We start from the raw sequence: 19,208 nt of genomic DNA, 5'->3' as shown, positions 1-19,208 counted from the left end.
GAAGCACTCTTCAATACAACAGTTTCGCTTTCAACCCTTGATATAAAGGGGATACAACTGTTTTGCATCAAGCCCTTGAATTGTCCACTACCATTGCCACTGATTAAGATAAGTTTGTAAGTTCATCATTTTAAATTAAATAAAAATTTGTGAGACTAATCTGTTTGTTCAGGCTAAAAAGTCAGATTTGCTTGACACAATGTTAGACTTTTTCCCCCGCAAAACCTTAAAATATATTGCCATGGTTCATGATGATCACAAATCTAAAAAATTGGATCACATAACCAAAGCTCAAAGCAACATTTTATTTCTAAGTACAGACAAATGCATATATAAATATACAGTAGGTAAGTGAGAACATTTAATAACATATCATTTCTGATAGTTTAAAGGTTTCAATATATTGGGAGAAGTTGTTTTCTCCAATGTCACATCACCTCTATATTTACATATAAATCAGTCTAGAAATCAGTATATGAGCCACGTCAAGACAAAACCAACATAATGGGTTTGCGACCAGCATGGATCCAGACCAGCCTGCGCATCCGCACAGTCTGATCAGGGCTATCAGTCTTTCTACTTGTTAAAGGGTTTGTAAGCGAACAGCATGGATCCTGATCAGACTGCGCGGATGCGCAGGCTGGTCTGGATCCATGCTGGTCGCAAACCCATTATGTTGGTTTTGTCGTGACGCGGCTCATATAGTAAAATTTTATGGATTATTGAAACAATGAGTGGGAATAAATCCCATTATAGGAAGTATAAAAGCTATAAAACTAAATCCCTATACACCAGACTGGGTATCCTACAGTTTTAAAGTATTTTCACAAATTAATTAGAATTTGTCTACCAGTCTTAGCTGGATAAGTGAAAGGAATCAAAGGCTTATGCTCAATCAATGAAAGCAACATCATAGCTATGTCAAACTAAGAAACCTCATTACGTCCTGTCTGATCAGCAACACACACTATTGAGTGAGGAGGATTCTGTATATAAGTTACAGGGCAATAATATCTTCTTTGGTTAGTATATAATGGAAAAAAATATATAATGGCTGTGATCAGAAACATTTAACCAGTCAAATTAAGCAAAACAAATGTTTATTGACTGACTTAAAAAGCACTCAGGGGTCGAGTTCATTTGCTTTGAGGCAGAGGGGTTGCCCTTAGTAGTTGAGGTGTAAGAATTGCAGCCACCGTTTATCCCTGCATCATCGTAAGAAACAAAGGTTTGAATAATGTGAGACTATGCATCTCTTAGCTCCTGGAGTAGATGAGATAGTTTTGCTGGTAATGCTTTTAAGGTTGTAACATCAGAGGTAAGCCAAAATCATCTTTTCTGTTTCAAGCCATGTGACCTATACTATGTTGGTGCCCTGGAAAAACAAACAAAAGAAATTTAAAGAATGTAAGCAATCAGGGGTTTGAATTCATTTGCTGCCTAGTAGTACTTACGGGTTTGAGCTCATTGGTAACATTGAGACAATTTTAACTGATATATATCAATTGAGATGTAAATTATTTTATCAATAACTGATATATATCAATTGAGATGTAAATTATTTTATCAATATAATATATCAATACAAATATAAAAAAATGAACTGGTATAATGCATAATATTATCTTCAAAGAGAAAAGATTTGCATGCAATAAAACTGCTGGTCACCCATTCATCATTTGTTACTGCTTCATAAACAACACAAGTTTTAAGTGCATTTAGATTGCAACAGTTCATCAATCACATTCACAAATATGCTTTTAACCAGTCACACATCAGTAGCATGAAAATTGATGAGAGCAGCCGTTGATGCTTTAAAAGAAAAATATTTCAAGCACACTTCATACATTTGTATACAAGTTTATGGGAATGTGAGGAAGTAATAATGAAGTCCATTGGTTTTCTCAACATTAAAGTGGCAAATAATTACAAGCAAATTTCAGGGTCCAAGAAATTGTAACAATAGCTGAAATCCATACACCATCCGATTCCTAGATATGTTGAATTGTTATTGTTATTTTCAATATTTTGAGGGTATTTAGAATAAGAAAATCTAGAATTGGGCTGAGACTGAGACTGAACAAAAAACAACAAAAAACAAAATATAGGCTGAATGGGCTGTTTGTATAGTAAACTGTGCTCTACGGGTGGCATAGACTTGTCTAAATCTACAATGCAGGAGCTCAACTGTTTGTAAATTATGTTTTTTTTTGGGGGGGGGGGATGATAAGGTCCCAATGTTTTAAGCTATGATTTCAAATTACATTGTGGAATTCTTTTCAAGGAAGCCAGACTTATGAAAGGTAAGAGAACTCGGGCCTACTTAAAGGAAGATGGAAATGTGACTGAGATAATAATGATAGAGGACACATGCGATCAAATATCTCCGTTAAAGTAGGAGCTTAATTAAAGCTTAAAATATAAATATGTATATGAAATAAGTTTCTTTGATATTCTAGATAGGCAGTTTTGATATAGGAGAATGTTATTAAGCAGAGTGTTAGAAAGGTTAAGGAAATGAGGCGAACATTATACACTAGGTTTGATATAGTGCAAGGCTTAGAGGTAACTGTTGATGGTTCAAAGAAAACTGCAAGTGAAACAGCTTGATGCTTTTATAATGTCTTAAAACAGACATAGCTCACAGTATGGTGATCTGAGTTAGATGTTTTCACAGAATTATAGAATATGTGTAAAGATAAATGTATAGCATAGCATAGGAAAAGTAAGTAGACATTTGATTTTATGGAGAGGACATAAACAATTTGTGAGGGTCGTCCATGTGTGATAGGTTAATGTCTTTGACTTCAAACCACTTGCCCCTCGCCTCTGTGGGTTTGAATCCCATCTGGAAAGAATTTGGGATTCTTTCTTGTGAAGAAGCTTAATTAGAATGGCCCAGCTTGCTTATAGAACACCAGTGACACTGTTTGGTGTGAAGAAACTAAGAATGGCCCAGCTTGCTTAAAGAACACTGGTAGCACTGTTTGCCATTCAGTCAGTACATGTCTTGAAAATTTCACAGATTTAAAGATGGACCAGTCCATTCAGAAGAAATTTAGCAAAGTAAGGGTCTGAGCAACATAATTATTTAGCTACAATTGATGAAACACCTCTCATACCTCTGTAAGCATTGGCTCAAATATCTTTAATAAAAATTATTGCTATCAAAGAACCAAAAGGAGCAGAAAATATATCAAGTCTTTTTTTCAATATCTTTCTACTGCAGGCTTACTGTTTTTCCTGTGCTTTAAAGCTTACATACATATAATATAAATTATAGTGGCTTCTCAGTTACAAAAGTTATGTCTATATACATACATGCAGTCATATAACTTGTCAAAAGTCTTTATAACACATTTATAAAATTATGCAGCACAGATTGGTCTCTTTGATTAAAACAAAAGATAATATTGCATAAATGTGCAGCAGCTGTGTGATATAGATAATAATATTTATTATCCAATGATAATCAATCTAACAAACAGTGGTACAATGTTAATATATATATATATATATATATATATATATATATATATATATATATATATATATATATATATATATATATATATATATATATATATATAAAAATATATATGAAATAAGGCAAAACACAACAAAATTCAAGACATATAGCAAAATCAAACAATAAAAAACTAGAAAAAAGTTCAAAAATATTTTTAAAAATGAGTGGTGGCCTATGGTCAAGGTGTCTGCCTCTCAACCCAGGGATCATGGGTTCGAGGCCTTAACTTGGGTCACGACCATGTTTCTTTAAATGACACCAGTACTGGTTGGTTGCGGGAAGTGATTAATGTAAGTTGCAAGAAATTATTCTCAATCGAGCTTAAATTAATATGTTTAAAGTAAACTAAACTCAAGGGTTAAACCAACATGAGAAAAGACAAAGCATGGGATAGGAAGCAAAAAAAAGGAACAGAATTTATGCTGAGAATGCAATAAAAGAGTATATATATCAGTTAGTTGTTTACTGCAGTTTTCTAGCTGTACTAAGTATCATGATGGAACTGTAAAATATAATTATGGCACTAGCATGAAATTACCGGGATCAAATAATGAATGAAATTAGATTACCATTAATACCTTACTGTTATTTTGTGTTGCCAAAAAAAAACAAAACAAAAAACTTCATGTGTTACAACAGTTACTGTTATTGTATGATAATACTAAGGCTATATATTTTGCATTTAACTTTTCTGCCAGAAAAGCATTAATTGAAACACTGTTCAATATTGAAGAGAAAAGAATAATTACTAGTCTAAAAATTGCTGCACAAAGTAAATAAATGAAATGCATTTCAATGGAATGATATATGCTCTAATGTCAATAGACAGTAAAGTTTTTGGTTTTGATTTTATTAAAGACTTTTTCTCAGAATAATCTCTGTTACAACTGCTTTTTTTGATATTTCGAATAGTCTCAAGCATCCGGCATTAACCATTATTTCCCTACTCTAAATATTGGGGAAAAATTTACAAAAGACATTGTTGATGATAAAGGAAATTGCTTGAAATTGAACATTTGCAGATTTTGCTTTTATGGTTACAAAAATGTTTTGTATAATGAAACTTTAACTTAAAATCTTTATTGTTCAATTTACAGATTTCTTTTTGCTCTATATAAAAAGATCTTTGTGTTGTAGTGGAATAAAAACAAATTTATTGGAGAAACTATACACCAAGGACATTAGATAATTACCTTTCATATTGCAGAAATTACAGGAATAAACTAATGTCCTGTTTTTGATTTTGGACATTTCCATTAACAGCTTTAGTAATGATAAATTCATTATGTCAAAATACGGAAGCAGGACTTTTTCCTCGCAGTACACTTAGGCATTCCCAATGCCAAAATATATGTTGACTTTTCCCGCTTGAGAAGAGCTTAAAAATCCCAATCATCGGTCAGCATTAATTTTATTTTGATTTATTTTGTAAAAGTATTTTTGTTCAGAAAAGAAGCCCCTGAAATTATGAATACATTTTAAAGCTTATCACTATAGCTATTTTTTATTCATTATTTGTTTATCATTAATTTTGTTAGACACGTCTCTAAAAATCCGAATTTGGATTTTTTATGACAGTTTGTTTTCTAGAATTCCAAAGGTGTTCAGGTGGCATTCCTAAAATGTCCGGAAAATAGTCCTAAGAAGGCAGCAGTACAGACACGTGTCAAACATTGTGTATATAAGTAAATTGCCTCAGAACAAGAAACAGTCATGTGACTGGTTCATTGATACAGTGTATAGGCCTTTTGTCATCCGAATGCTAATATAGAATGCTAATATAGCATTTCAGATAAAGATAGCGCTACATATATCACAAACATGAAGGAGTCTGACAGTTACTTCTTCTTAATTCACAGTAAAGCCAGCTATTTGATTTACTAATTGTCTAATTATGTACCTAATTATACCAGTCTGTAGCCTAGTGCTCATGTTCTCTTTGACATAGGTGAAGGCTGTTAGTTAATTTAGAAGACATAATTGCACTGTTTTAACCAATAACAGTTGATTATCTTGAAAAGTTTTCTTACAGTTTATGAAGTACAGTTGAATTATTTGTATATTCTTTAAGTAGTAAGCTGAGACAATAATTATTTGTTCACTCCTTCTTAAAGAATATACCTGAAGATACAGCATTTGATGTCAGACATGAACAGAATAAGCTTATAATAATATAGAATGCTGGTCTTAACAACTGACTAGAACTACTCCATTAAAGTTGACAAGCCCTGTCTGTTTAGTCATTATTTATATAAGAAAAAAAGGAGAGTAAAGTTAAGATATAAGGTGAAAATTCTACATTTTTTACAAAGTATTCAGATTATATGGTTAGGTATGCATAAGCAGTTTATCATGGGGTTTTACCTTTAGAATAAGACTATAAATTTAGCTTATCACCTAAGGTATTAATTAAGTAAGGTGTAAGGCACGGGAAAGTGGTTTTTGCCTATGCAATCATTGTGTGGCCAGAGGCATTCAGTATATAGTTAGGCATTAACTGTTTGTCCAGGCATTCAGTATTATTTGTCTAGTCATTCAGTATTATTTGGCCAGGATTAATATTATCTGGCCTGAGGCATTTACTATTTAGCTAGGCATTCAGTAGGGTCAGAGGCATTTACTATATAGCTAGGAATTTAGTATCTGGCCTGTGGCATTTACTATCTAGCTAGGTATTCAGTATCTGGCCAGAGGTACTTACTATCTCAAGCTAGGCATTAAGTAGGACCTGAGGCATTTATTATCTAACTAGGCATTCCGTATCTGGCTTGAGGTATTTACTATCTAGCTAGGCATTCAGTAGGGTCTGAGGCATTTACTATCCAGCTAGGCATTCAGTATCTGGCTTGAAGCATTCACCATCTTAAGCTAGGCATTCAGTAGGGCCTGAGGCATTTACTATCTAGCTAGGCATTCAATAGGGCCTGAGGCATTTACTATCTAGCCAGACATTCAGTGTCAGACCCGAGGCATTTATTATCTAACCAGGCATTCAGTATCTGGCTTGAGGCATTTACTATCTAGCTAGACATTTGATAATGTGGCTTGAGGCATTTATACTATCTAGCTAGGCATGCAGTAGGGCCTATGTCATTTACTATCTCTCTTAAAACATTTACTATCTAGCTAGGCATTCAGTATCTGGCTTGAGGCATTTAATATCTAGCTAGGCATTCAATATCTGGCCTGAGGCATTTATTATCTAGCTAGGTATTCAGTATCTGGCCTGAGGCATTCACTATCTAGCTAGGCATACAGTAGGGCTTGAGGCATTTATTATCTGGCTAGGCATTCAATAGGGCCTGAGGCATTCACTATCTAGCTAGACATTCAGTATCAGGTTGGGCATTAACTATTTATTGTCTAGACAATCAGTATCTGGTCTGAGGCATTCACTATCTGGCTAGGCATTTAATCAGTATTTTGCCAGGCATTTCTGCTTGGCATATAATATGCTTATACACAAAATATAAGGCAATAATTATTTAGTATGAGTCTAGGTATTAAGCTAGACATATGGTAAAGAGCAAGGATAATTCATTATGAGGCTAGGCATTAAATATACAACTAGGCATTTGATTTAGGCAGGGCTTGTTCAATATGAATCTTAGGAATTATATATACAACTAGACATTTGATATATGGCAAGGCTTGTTCAAAATGAGGCTATGAATTTAGTATGCAACTAGACATTTGATACATGTATTATAAGGGCAAGAATGATTCATTATGAGGCTAAGCAATTAGTATACAACTAGACATTTGTTATTATAAGGGCAAGAATGATTCATTTTGAGGCTAAGCATTTAGTATGCAACTAGACATTTGTTATTGTAAGGGCAAGAGTGATTCATTATGAGGCTAAGCATTTAGTATGCAACTAGACATTTGTTATTAAAAGGGCAAGAATGATTCATTATGAGGCTAAACATTTAGTATACAACTAGACATTTGTTATTATAAGGGCAAGAATGATTCATTATGAGGCTAAGCATTTAGTATACAACTAGACATTTGTTATTGTAAGGGCAAGAATGATTCATTATGAGGCTAAGCATTTAGTATACAACTAGACATTTGTTATTAAAAGGGCAAGAATGATTCATTATGAGGCTAAGCATTTAGTATACAACTAGACATTTGTTATTGTAAGGGCAAGAATGATTCATTATGAGGCTAAGCATTTAGTATGCAACTAGACATTTGTTATTGTAAGGGCAAGAATGATTCATTATGAGGCTAAGCATTTAGTATGCAACTAGACATTTGTTATTGTAAGGGCAAGAATGATTCATTTTGAGGCTAAGCTTTGAGGTTGTATTTGATAATAAAGGACTAAGCTGTCATGCAGTGTACAGCAAGCTAAAGATTGAACTTGTATGTTTGTCGATTTTTTTCTTCTGATTTTTGTTTTGTTTCATTTATGAGAATATGTTAAAATAATTTTGTACTTCATTAGAATTTACTTGTTGACAATCATATTCATCCACAGCTGTCTTGATTCAAAATATTGATCACTCTGGCATTACGATTTCTTTGCCTTATTTTTCTTCTTCTAATTAAAGTAGAGGTTAAATCAAGTTGTAGTGCTTTTCATTCCAAGAGATTTAATCTTTTTAAAGAATTATGTCACTTCAGTTGATCTAGGTCTCTGTTTCGAAGACATTTAATCAAAGCTAGGCAAATGACTTTTTTTTAAATCTAAAATTCAAATATCTTTGTGACAGTATTAAATTGCTAGCAATTTCTGATTGATTGTTCCTATACAATGTACTCTTGAATTGTGGTAGTGAAGAACTTTTTCTTCAATGCTCTCTCTGTACTTTGTAGTTATTAAACTGAGTGAAAGTAAGGTAGAAAATAGTTTGAGGCCCGGAAAGAATGTAAAGATGAAAGGAGGTACAGAATAGTTTGAGGCCCTAAAAGGAGGTAAAAATGAAAGGAGGTAGAGAATAGTTTGTGGCCCTGAAAGGAGGTAAAGATGAAAGGAGGTAGAGAATAGTTTGAGGCCCGGAAAGGAGGTAAAAATGAAAGGAGGTAGAGAATAGTTTGAGGCCCTGAAAGGAGGTAAAAATGAAAGGAGGTATAGAATAGTTTGAGGCCCTGAAAGGAGGTAGAGAATAGTTTGAGGCCCTGAAAGGAGGTAAAGATGAAAGGAGGTAGAGAATAGTTTAAGGCAGTGAAAAGAGGTAAAGAACAGTTTGAGACTATGAAAAGAGGTAGAGAATAGTTTGAGGCCCTGAAAGGAGGTAAAAATGAAAGGAGGAAGAGTATAGTTCAAGACAGTGAAAAGAGCTTAAGAATAGAAAAAGACTGGGAAAGTTATTAGAAAATAAATTAAAGCGATGAAATGAAGGTCAAATGTTCACATGAACAAGGTAGCTCACTCAAGGTCAAGGTCACTGTTGGAGGTCAAATGTCATACATTTTCTGTAACAGCTACAAATTCTTAACCTTTTGAAATGAAGCTTTCTTGAAACTTAGTTCCAGTCTGTTCAGGCTTTAAACTGTTGGTTTACAAACCCTTCAAATCATTACATCTTGATATCCCTTAGAAATTGATAATGGACAATTCCAAAAATGGAAGATGGGCAAGTCCATTTTACAAATTCAGTAGGTTATTAGACAAAAGGTTTGAGATTATCTCTTCACAATCAATCATTTTTTTTCTTCAGAGATTATATAAAGTGATTATATAAGAAGTGATAAATCATCTGAGATTTTCTTGTGAGCTTTTATAATTATATAAAAACCTTAAAAAATAATTATTGTAGGAATATAATGATGGCAGATGCCTGAGATTATATCTTACAATTCCTTTCATAGAATATTAATGTTAAAATTTATTGTTAAATAAATTAAGAAGCACTTAAATATTATATAGGACAAATTCAGGTTATGAAACATTAATGTAGCCAGGCGTCTATATTGTACTTTAGGGAAATATTTTCATGAACCAGATTCATAATGTAGTGAAAATAAAAGAAACAGCAACAGTACTGTGCAATCCTTTACTGACAAACCCAACTGCAACCTTTAAATTTTTATGACCTTGTTGGCTAGTCATTACCTCCACTTTTCGACAAAAAAATGGAGCTTTATTGTCATGACCCTCTTGGCAATGGTGGTCAGTATGTGTTACTTAAATTACCTTTTTGGTGAACCTTTTGGTTAAAATATTTCTTTGTAACAGGTGGTCTTTAATGCAGTATGAGTGAGTGTATTTTTATCATTTTCAAGAGTTATCTCAGAACAATTATGTAAAGCAGATTTTTCATTCAAAGTACATCAATATTCAAGATAATATTTTTCTGATGTATACTGATAAGAAATGTTCTTGAAAAATCATTTGGAAATACTATAATTGTAGAACAGTTAATATGTAGATAGTTGATGAAAATGTTTTGATAGTTCTGTGTCCCTCCGTCCATCCGTTAGCAATTTGGTTTCCATTTGGACTACAGTCTTCAAACTTCATAGGATGATTGTCCATATTGGGTAGAAGACCCCTATTGATTTTGGGATCACAAGGTCAAAGGTCAAGGTCACTATTGCTTTAAAACTGAAAACAGTTTCGGGAGCATAACTTAAGTTCCATTTGGCCCACAGTATTCAAACTTCATAGGATTATTGTCCATATTCCATATTGGGTAGAAAACCCCTATTGATTTTGGGGTCACAAGGTCAAAGATCAATTTAAACTGAAAACAGTTCTGGGAGCATAACTTAAGTTTCATTTGGCCCACAGTGTTCAAACTTCATAGGATGATTGTCCATATTGGGTAGAACTCCCCTATTGATTTTGGGGTCACAAGGTCAAAGGCCAAGGTCACTATTACCTTAAAACTGAAAACAGTTTCTGGAGCATAACTATAAAGGAGGATTGCTTTTTGAAGGAGGTAATACTTTATTCAATTCCCATGTCTTACAAATGCTTCATCCTTACTAAAAAAAAACACTTTCGGGCATATAATGCTCCGCCTAGTGGTGCCTTTGTTTTACAATTTGAATAATTATTCTGGAAAAACAAAGTGCGCGAATGATCCGAAATTTTGCACAAAGATTAGTTGTCTAAACCTACATCAAATGGTACATTTATCTGGAAAAAAATATATTTTCAGTCCCATCATTTAAAAAATCCTCAGTGGAGTCCCTTTAAATGCCAAATAATCCTAGAATATAATTATAACTGTCTTATTCTTGCTTATAAAGCAATGCCATTCTATCTTTATTACTTGTTATAACTCTATTTTGCTCATTAAATTGCAGGATTTATGAGCAATTTTCTAAGGTCAAAAAGCCTAAAAACATGAAATATTGAAATTTTTACACAAATTTAGTGAAGCACATTAAAACGGAAAAAACAGCAAAGGATAGTAAAGAGAATAATTATATTCAGAATTAAATTGAATATAGATTCTTTGTGCTGTTCTTAGCCTGATTTGAATTTTGGATCATTTTGCATAATGAAAATGATATGAAAATAAGATTTGCACACAAGTTATTGAACCTGACCTACGTACATCAATAATTACACAAATCTCCAGAAAAATATTTAAAGTCCAATCCTGACAAAAATCTAAGTTCCTGATATTTCACAAGTACTTTATGCTAATAGAGCTATTAATTGTTTTTATTTCATTTATATTACAAAATAAGTGCTAAAAAGGAATTGATATCAAACTGTATTCTGAGATATCTGCAAATTATGAAAACTGTGCCAGACAATTGTGTCATAAAAAAAACAAATCCTCAAAGCCTGTGATACCAAGTTTAAGAAAATTTAAATGCACCTGCTGTGGTTATGTATAACCTAGTGGTTATATATAACCTAGTTGAACTGTTAATACAGAAATAGTATCAATGAAATGACATAGCATAAGATTACATGCCTAGTTTGCATATTTATATATTTTTAATATAATATTTTTTTTACTTGAAGATTATGAGTGCATAATCCCCAGAATTGTTATTTTGTTCATTGTTTTTGTGTTTGGTGCCTAGGGAAAAAGGTAAAAGAAAATCACATGCTGTCTTAACATGTAAATTCAATTAAACATCTTTAAAAAAAACCCTAAAAATATGAGAGGAAACATTTTGCTGAGCTGGGAAAAAAGTGAAACCTGTATGTATTATCTATAAATCCATTAAGTGTTTGTTCAACAGTTTACATGGGGATGTGGCGGAGTGGTTCACACATTGGACTAGTAATCTATGGATCATTACTGGCAGCATGGGTACAAACCCCATCTGAGGGGCCTTGACCAACCAACTTAAAACTCATTGCTAATTAAGAGTTAGTTCCAGGAATGGATTTGGGAGTGTGTCTATAAGCTTATAGCCTATCCTTCCTTCTGAATTGAACTAGAAAAAGATTATGTATAAAACTTGAGTGTATTAATGACAATGATCGAATAAAATTTGATTCACATGAGTTTTGTGAGACCAATAAACAGGATATGAAGTTAATGTAAGAGAAAAACTAATCTACGAAAGAGTAAAGACACTTTATTTCATAATGTTTTTAACTGAATTCTCTTAATACTGTGATGGTATAAACAGTTTTGTTTTATCAGAGATTAATTCTGTCAGTTACAGAAAGATAAAATACCCCGGGAGGAGAGGATAATGAGTTTCACTCACCAGAGTGATTCTATATTTATATATATACAAAAATGTCTCTGGGCACAATAATTCTTTTGCCTTTTTAGATAGAGTTTAATTTTAAAGACATTAATTTGGACTACTGTTAGTTATGTTTGTGATAATGAACTTCCAGAAGAATTTATATTGAAGCTCGTAATCTCACAAAATTATTTCGATTGGTTTTTATTTTCATTATTATGTATTTAGTACTCATACAAACACCTGTGTTTTAAGTATGAAAAATTTTAACCGAGAACTTCTAAATACTACTAAATCCACTATAATGTTTATGTGCGTTACAATTTATTTGTGAGAGCTTAGAATTGAGCTTGTTGGATCTACTAACTCTGTTCTCCAGCTGGTGCTGTAATGATACAAAAAGATAGTGCCTGATTTTCACAATATTTACATCCCTTTGCCAAATGTGGCAGCCATTGCTAAATTATTTACCAATGCTGTTGAAACTGAATTTATAAACAAATTGGTATAAATAACTGACCTTAGAATTTAAAGTGTTCAAAACAATAGTTATACCCAAGAATTATGTAGATTTGGTGTTTTCCCAGCTAATATCAGTGGTACAAAGTTTTTGTAGTTTAGTGCAACATGTTGATCACTGGTTGTATATGGTAGAACCAGATGAGATTGGAAAAATCCACATTTATTGAGTTCTTTCCCTTTTCTAAAGGTTGAATGTTTTATTTTTAGAAAGATCATTTCCATAATCGTCACATCAAAAGTATTAAGGTGGAAAATGAAATGTCCCATAGATAAAGTCCAAAAACAATAAGGCAACTCCTTGACACTTTTAATGTATCAGCTGGCTCTAGGGCTCTCTATATTATGTAAATTAGTAAAGCAGACCTCTATTTTAGACAAGATTGTCACTGACTGCTATATATAGCTCTTGGGAGGCTGTTATGAAGAATGCTTAACAGTGATAATGATGCACTTAAATCCAGATAATATTACTGAAATACTTAGTTTCAAACAACACAAAATTGTTTTTTCCAACAGAAAAATAAAAGCTGAATGCAGCTTTAATACTACATGTTTAGACTCACAATTGTCATCTTTTAATTAATTGAGCCGCGTCATGACAAAACCAACATAATGGGTTTGTGACCAGCATCTGCGCATCAGCGCAGTCTGATCAGGATCCATGCTGTTCGCTTACCAACCATATTACAAGTAGAGAAACTGATAGCGAACAGCATGGATCCTGATCAGACTGCGCGGATGCACAGGCTGGTCTGGATCCATGCTGGTGGCAAACCCATTTTGTTGGTTTTGTCATGGCGCGGCTCATATTTTGATTTTCTCGTCTTCAATAATACAGGTTGGCCATCATTTCTTCTTACATTGGCATTCTCACACGTGTATTGGTTATTCTGTCAATTGGCAGGTTTAATTTCCATTCATGTTACTGGAGGACCCATTGATATGCACTTGTCAAGTATCAGCATATGATTGCTTCTATTAAATGGAAAACCCTTATTGCTTTAACGGTCAAAAGTTGACCAAGCAAATCATAGCAGCTTGTGTCCATTCAGCAATTTTGTGAGAACTTTCATTTCCTAAATTAGCTTCCAATTTTCATTGGCCAGTAGATTGTAGTAAGTTAGCTCTCTCATTCTAAAGGTAATGCTGGAACCTTAGATGATTCATGATAATGACTCCAAATTTAAAGAACACTCGTCTTTGTTAAAGGCAAAAAAAAAAGTCAAAGCTAAAAAACAATGTATATTAACGTTATGTTACAATGAACTATAGAAAATGAGACAATTTTGAATTTAAAGTGCAATTATTATAAAGGTTCATTTAATTATTTGTCAATTTTTTAAAACTTTTTTCCAGAGAAATGAACTTATCAATGATAACAACAGATGGGGCCAACTCAGAAGTAAAACCCCAGATGGGGCAATCTCAGGAATATAAGTACATAAATTGTCTTTATAGGATTGCTAAAGGGGTCATCGCCAAGAATTAGTGGAGATTTCATGTTAGATTGTCCTTGTATTTTCCAGGAAATTGAACTTAACAGAGATGATAGCAAAAGGGGCCGTCTCAACAGTAGTGAGTTTATATCACTGTTCAAAGAAATGTCCACCAGACCAGAAATTTATTTCTTACTAGTCAGGTATGTTTTGTACTTGTTGTGTGCATGTTATCATTGAATTTTGCTAATAGTAAAATCTTTACAAACACTTTTTACAGTCATCACTGTGGAATAACTTGAAAGAGATTGAAAATTATTTTGTGGAATAACTTTTATGAGTTTTGAACACTTTAATGAATTTATATAATAATTATATTGCCCCCCATCAAAAGGAGTTGAAAGGTCGTATATTGGAGTCACCTTATGGTTAATCAATCAATTTGTCCATCTATAGAGCTAAATCTTAAACAGGAAAACACATAAAAAAAATTCTTCTTTGAAAAATTTATGTCTTAAAGATTAAACATTTGGCATGAACCATTGTGTTAGGGGCCTATAAATGGCCCATTGCATTGTGACCCAATAATCTATGGTATTTCTGCATTCATTAAAAAAAATATTACCTTTTCTAGGGATAGAATTCAGGTGAGCAATGTAGGGCCATGATGGCCCTCTTGTTGTAAGAACATTGCTGCTATAGCTACTTTTCGAAGAATTGATTGAAACTTAAAATACAGATACAGGGAGAAGTGCCTTGTCAAAGAACTGTTATGTTATGTCTTATCTACAATATAGGTTTTGATTTATTTTACAGATATGCAAGCAATGCTGATTACTTATCAACAGATGATTTGTTACTATTTTTAGAAGCAGAACAAGGGGTAAGACTTACAGAGCTTTTATAGACGAAATTTCTGTAGATTTGCAACTTGTATTTGTGACATTTATATGCACAAAAGTCAGCAAAAAGCTTGAATGTGTCTGCAGTCTAACTAGGCTCTACACGTCATTGATATCCCAAAACTAATTATGCCCAGTCCAGAAATAAAAGGCGGACATGTCCATTTTAAGTAATTCTTGCATGGTTTATTGAGGGTTTAAAGGGGAACACCCATTTTCCTGATTCTAGAAGTGATAACATCATACCAAAGTTACCAATTTTAGGCCAGTCTGTACATCGGCAATTTGACCAGATTCTATTCTGTTAATATTAAAACTCCTTCATTACAACAGGTGGTTCTTATTCTAAACCTACGGTAGACAAGTTTGTTACACAAATCTAGATGGTCTTCTATTTAAAAGTTCAATTGCGCTCTTTCTATGGCTTTACTCAAGGTTGTCAAACAAATTAAGAACATTGAAAAAACAACAACAAATGTAATTGGCAGTAAAAAATATTTAAGATGCAAATTTTCGAAATTGCTTGTCAGAGAAACAATTTGGTTTTTAAAGTGGAGATATTGATTTTGGTTGCAATCTTTTCTATTTCCAATTGTTAAAGTTAATGAGATAATTTCATGTACTGTCACTAGTGTAAAAATGGCAGCAACTGATTTTACCTATGTGACCAGTGCAGACCAAGATCAGCTTGGTCATCCGTACCATATGATAAATAATGGTCTACACTGTTCCCTATTCAGTTAGTACTTATTTTGAACTTCTTCTCTAAAAATGATGAATGGTTTTGTCCATATTGAAAGATTGGATTTGTATCTCCACTGAGGTTTAGACATGACAGGACTGGAAATCATTTTTTTTAGATTAATTAATGTTCTATATGATGTCAGTCTAGACCACTAACTTGTGTGCAGAATTTCAAATAATTCCTTCACTTTGTTTTACCAGAAAAATTATTCTAATTGTGAAAAATCACCCAAAATTTAAAATCAGCACAAATATAGCATAAAAATACAATTTACAATTTATTTCTGGGTATATTTCTTAATCATCTTTTGCATATCTTACTATTTTAATTTCCCCATCTGATTTATTTAAAAAGTTCAAATTTTATGTTTTTAGGTTTCTCAGTGGTGTTCATTTAAACAGCACAAAATCACTATTAAGAATATAAATTTTCATTATTCATTCAAGTTAAATTGTTGGTTATGCGTTTGACATTCTGTTAAACGAACTGCAAAAAAATGAACAAAAGTGTTTATACAATGTCATTTGGTTTAAACAGCTTTTCAAGAAAATAAAAGTTAGTCTGAAAAAATAAAAATTTAATTTGGAATTCTACATGGCTAGAAGTAATGTGTATCAGTGAAAAAAGATAGATATTAACAAGAACCACTTAATAACCCATAGCCTGATGGCAGAATGAGATTCTGCCATGCAACCTGTGCAGACCAGTATAGACCTGCAGGCTCATCAGTGCAGTCTAATCATGGTCTGCATTGTTCACTACATAATTATATTTAATTTCCCCCTAAAATACATAATTATATTGAATTTGCCCCTAAAATACATATTTATATTGAATTTCCCCCTAAAATACATAATTATATTGATTTTCCCCCTAAAATACATAATTATATTGAATTTCCCCCTAAAATACATAATTTTATTGAATTTTGCCCTAAAATACATAATTATATTGAATTCCCCCTAAAATACATAATTATATTTAACTTCCCCCTAAAATACATAATTATATTGAATTCCCCCCTAAAATACATAATTTTATTGAATTTTGCCCTAAAATACATAATTATATTGAATTCCCCCCTAAAATACATAATTATATTGAATTTCCCCCTAAAATACATAATTATATTGAATTCCCCCCGAAAAGACATAATTATATTGAATTTCTCCCTAAAATGCATAATTATATTGAAATCCCCCCTAAAATACATAATTTTATTGAATTTCACCCTAAAATACACATTTATATTGAATTTCCCACTAAAATACATAATTATATTGAATTTCCCACTAACATACATTATTATATTGAATTTCCCCCCAAAAAATGACGATCAATTAAATTTAAATGGTTTTGTCCAGTTTGAAAATGGACAAGTCCGCCACAGATATTTAGTATGGTAAGGGTTAAACTTCTGCTGTATAAGGTTCTATATGTGGCTAGAATTATCTACTCAAACTTGTCAATATTACATAATAATATGGTGAATATTTTGCCCTACTGTCTGCAACACCTTATTATATACTTAAATTCTCTCTTTAAATATATGCCATTACTTCTCCTTATTTCTGTAAATTGTTGCTAATTTTTTCTCTTTCCTCTTACTAATTGCTCATGTGTCAAATGTCTGTCAGGCATTGTCGTTGACTCAGAATTATATTTCTTTTCAAATGACATATAACTGGTAATTCAATTTTAGCCTGGGTTTTAGAAATTTCTTAAGAATGATCTAAGGGCTACTCTTAACATGTCATTGTAGGTACATCGTTGGTTATCCACGGTATATATTCCGTACATAGTACAATATCTGTATATCATTATATACTACGTTGTCTATATATTATTATAGACAATGTAGTTATTGTACGAAATATATACCGTGGGTAACTGACGATGTTGTAGGTTCAGCATTTTGCTAAGGTTTTGAAGGCAACTTTTTTAACCACAAATTAAGTAATTTGCTTGGAGCTTCAATCACACATATCTTAAGAAACATAATTGTAGGTATTTGACTTTAGACATGCAACCCAAGTCAGGATTTTTATGGGAATTATAAATAACCCTTTATACAAAATTTATCCATTGACCTTGTTTTACTACCAAGTGCTGCAAAAAGTTGAAGGTGCTGTTGATTTCCCAGATGTTTTGTGTGCTTTATAATAAATAAGGAACATGGCAAATACATGTATATAAAATGAGCCACGTCACAACAAAACCAACATAGTGGGTTTGCATCTGCGCAGTCTGATCAGGATCCATGCTGTTCGCTTACCAACCCTATAACAAATAGAGAAACTGATAGCGAACAGTTATGCGCAGGCTGGTCTCAAAATCATTATGTTGGTTTTGTCGTGATGCGGCTCAAATGTTTTTGCTGCTGTACATGCAATTTCATGACAAGACAAATTTTGATATTACTGTATATCACCACGTTAGGACAGTAATAGGTTAATCCTATTTAATTTTTTTCTATTATTGTAAGAATATGTTGAAAATCATGTAAAATTATCAAAGATCAGACAAAATTCTTTGACTGCTCATTTCAGTGATGGCTATATTAATGTATGACGTCATTAGAATAGGCTTCCTGCTAGTGTCATGACCATCTGACATGCCTCGCAAATTTTGGGCTGTGCTTCGGGTAACGTTCATAACATATGGCTGACAGAATGTTTGACTGAGACAGTATAATTATCTTCTGTTCAGTTAACACCAAAAAGTTCAAATATCATTATTTTCATATTAAACAAACCTATCTCAAAAAACCAGCAGGAAACTTTGTAAAAAAAACCTAAAAATATTTGCTGATATTAAATTATATCATACCACTGCATTGTATCATTTGAAAAGTCTCCAGAATGTTGTCAATTACCAGTAAAAAACTTCTATCATGAAGATTGAATCTAACTGTGATAAATGCACCTAATATACCAGAAATATAGCTTTATGATTTTCTATTCTACATAGACATTCTCTTGTGAAAAAAAGTATTTTCAATATTATGAATAATTCCCAGATGTGCAAGATACTTTATGGTGTCTATTTTTAGGTTATTAATGCAATTTTCTCGGGATAAAATTACTTTACAGCAGTCAACACTCCAAACAAATGCTGTCAGGGACTTGAATAGGACATATTTGAGTTTGCTTTTTAAGCAAAATATTAAGTCATCTCGTGCTTCATTGTATAGCGTGTCTCGTGCCTGATTTCATTTCGAATTATTTAGATTGGGAGCGTGTAAAACACCCTATAATAAAGAATTCAGTCACCGAGTGTAAAATGAAAATGTTTCAGACGAGACCAAAACCACCGTATGTTATTTCTGTAATTGTAACTTCTGAAATTTTTGTCTTATTTACTTGGAAATCAAATTTTAATGGTTTGTCTGTTTGTGACTTAGGAAATGAATGGCATTATTGTAATTGTTTATTTTTTAGCCTGTCTCT

The 19,208-nt window shown here is 32.5% G+C and overlaps 1 protein-coding gene across 1 annotated transcript in view; it reads left to right on the top strand.

Annotated features, from left to right (window-relative positions):
• LOC132739037 (inactive phospholipase C-like protein 2) overlaps positions 1-19,208 on the top strand; it is a gene marked incomplete at its 3' end in the record, with an annotated part of 110,743 nt that overhangs the window by 65,445 nt on the left and 26,090 nt on the right. The window contains 2 exon segments of the mRNA XM_060726689.1: positions 14,203-14,315; positions 14,929-14,995. Of these exon segments, the coding sequence (XP_060582672.1) occupies positions 14,203-14,315; positions 14,929-14,995 (180 nt within the window).

The sequence above is a fragment of the Ruditapes philippinarum genome, unplaced genomic scaffold (assembly GCF_026571515.1).
Source record: "Ruditapes philippinarum isolate M1 unplaced genomic scaffold, ASM2657151v2 ctg223_1_1_1_1, whole genome shotgun sequence".
NCBI lineage: Eukaryota > Metazoa > Mollusca > Bivalvia > Venerida > Veneridae > Ruditapes > Ruditapes philippinarum.
The sequence above is the reverse complement of the archived record's forward strand: the minus strand, read 5'-3'. Positions and strand labels throughout refer to the sequence as shown.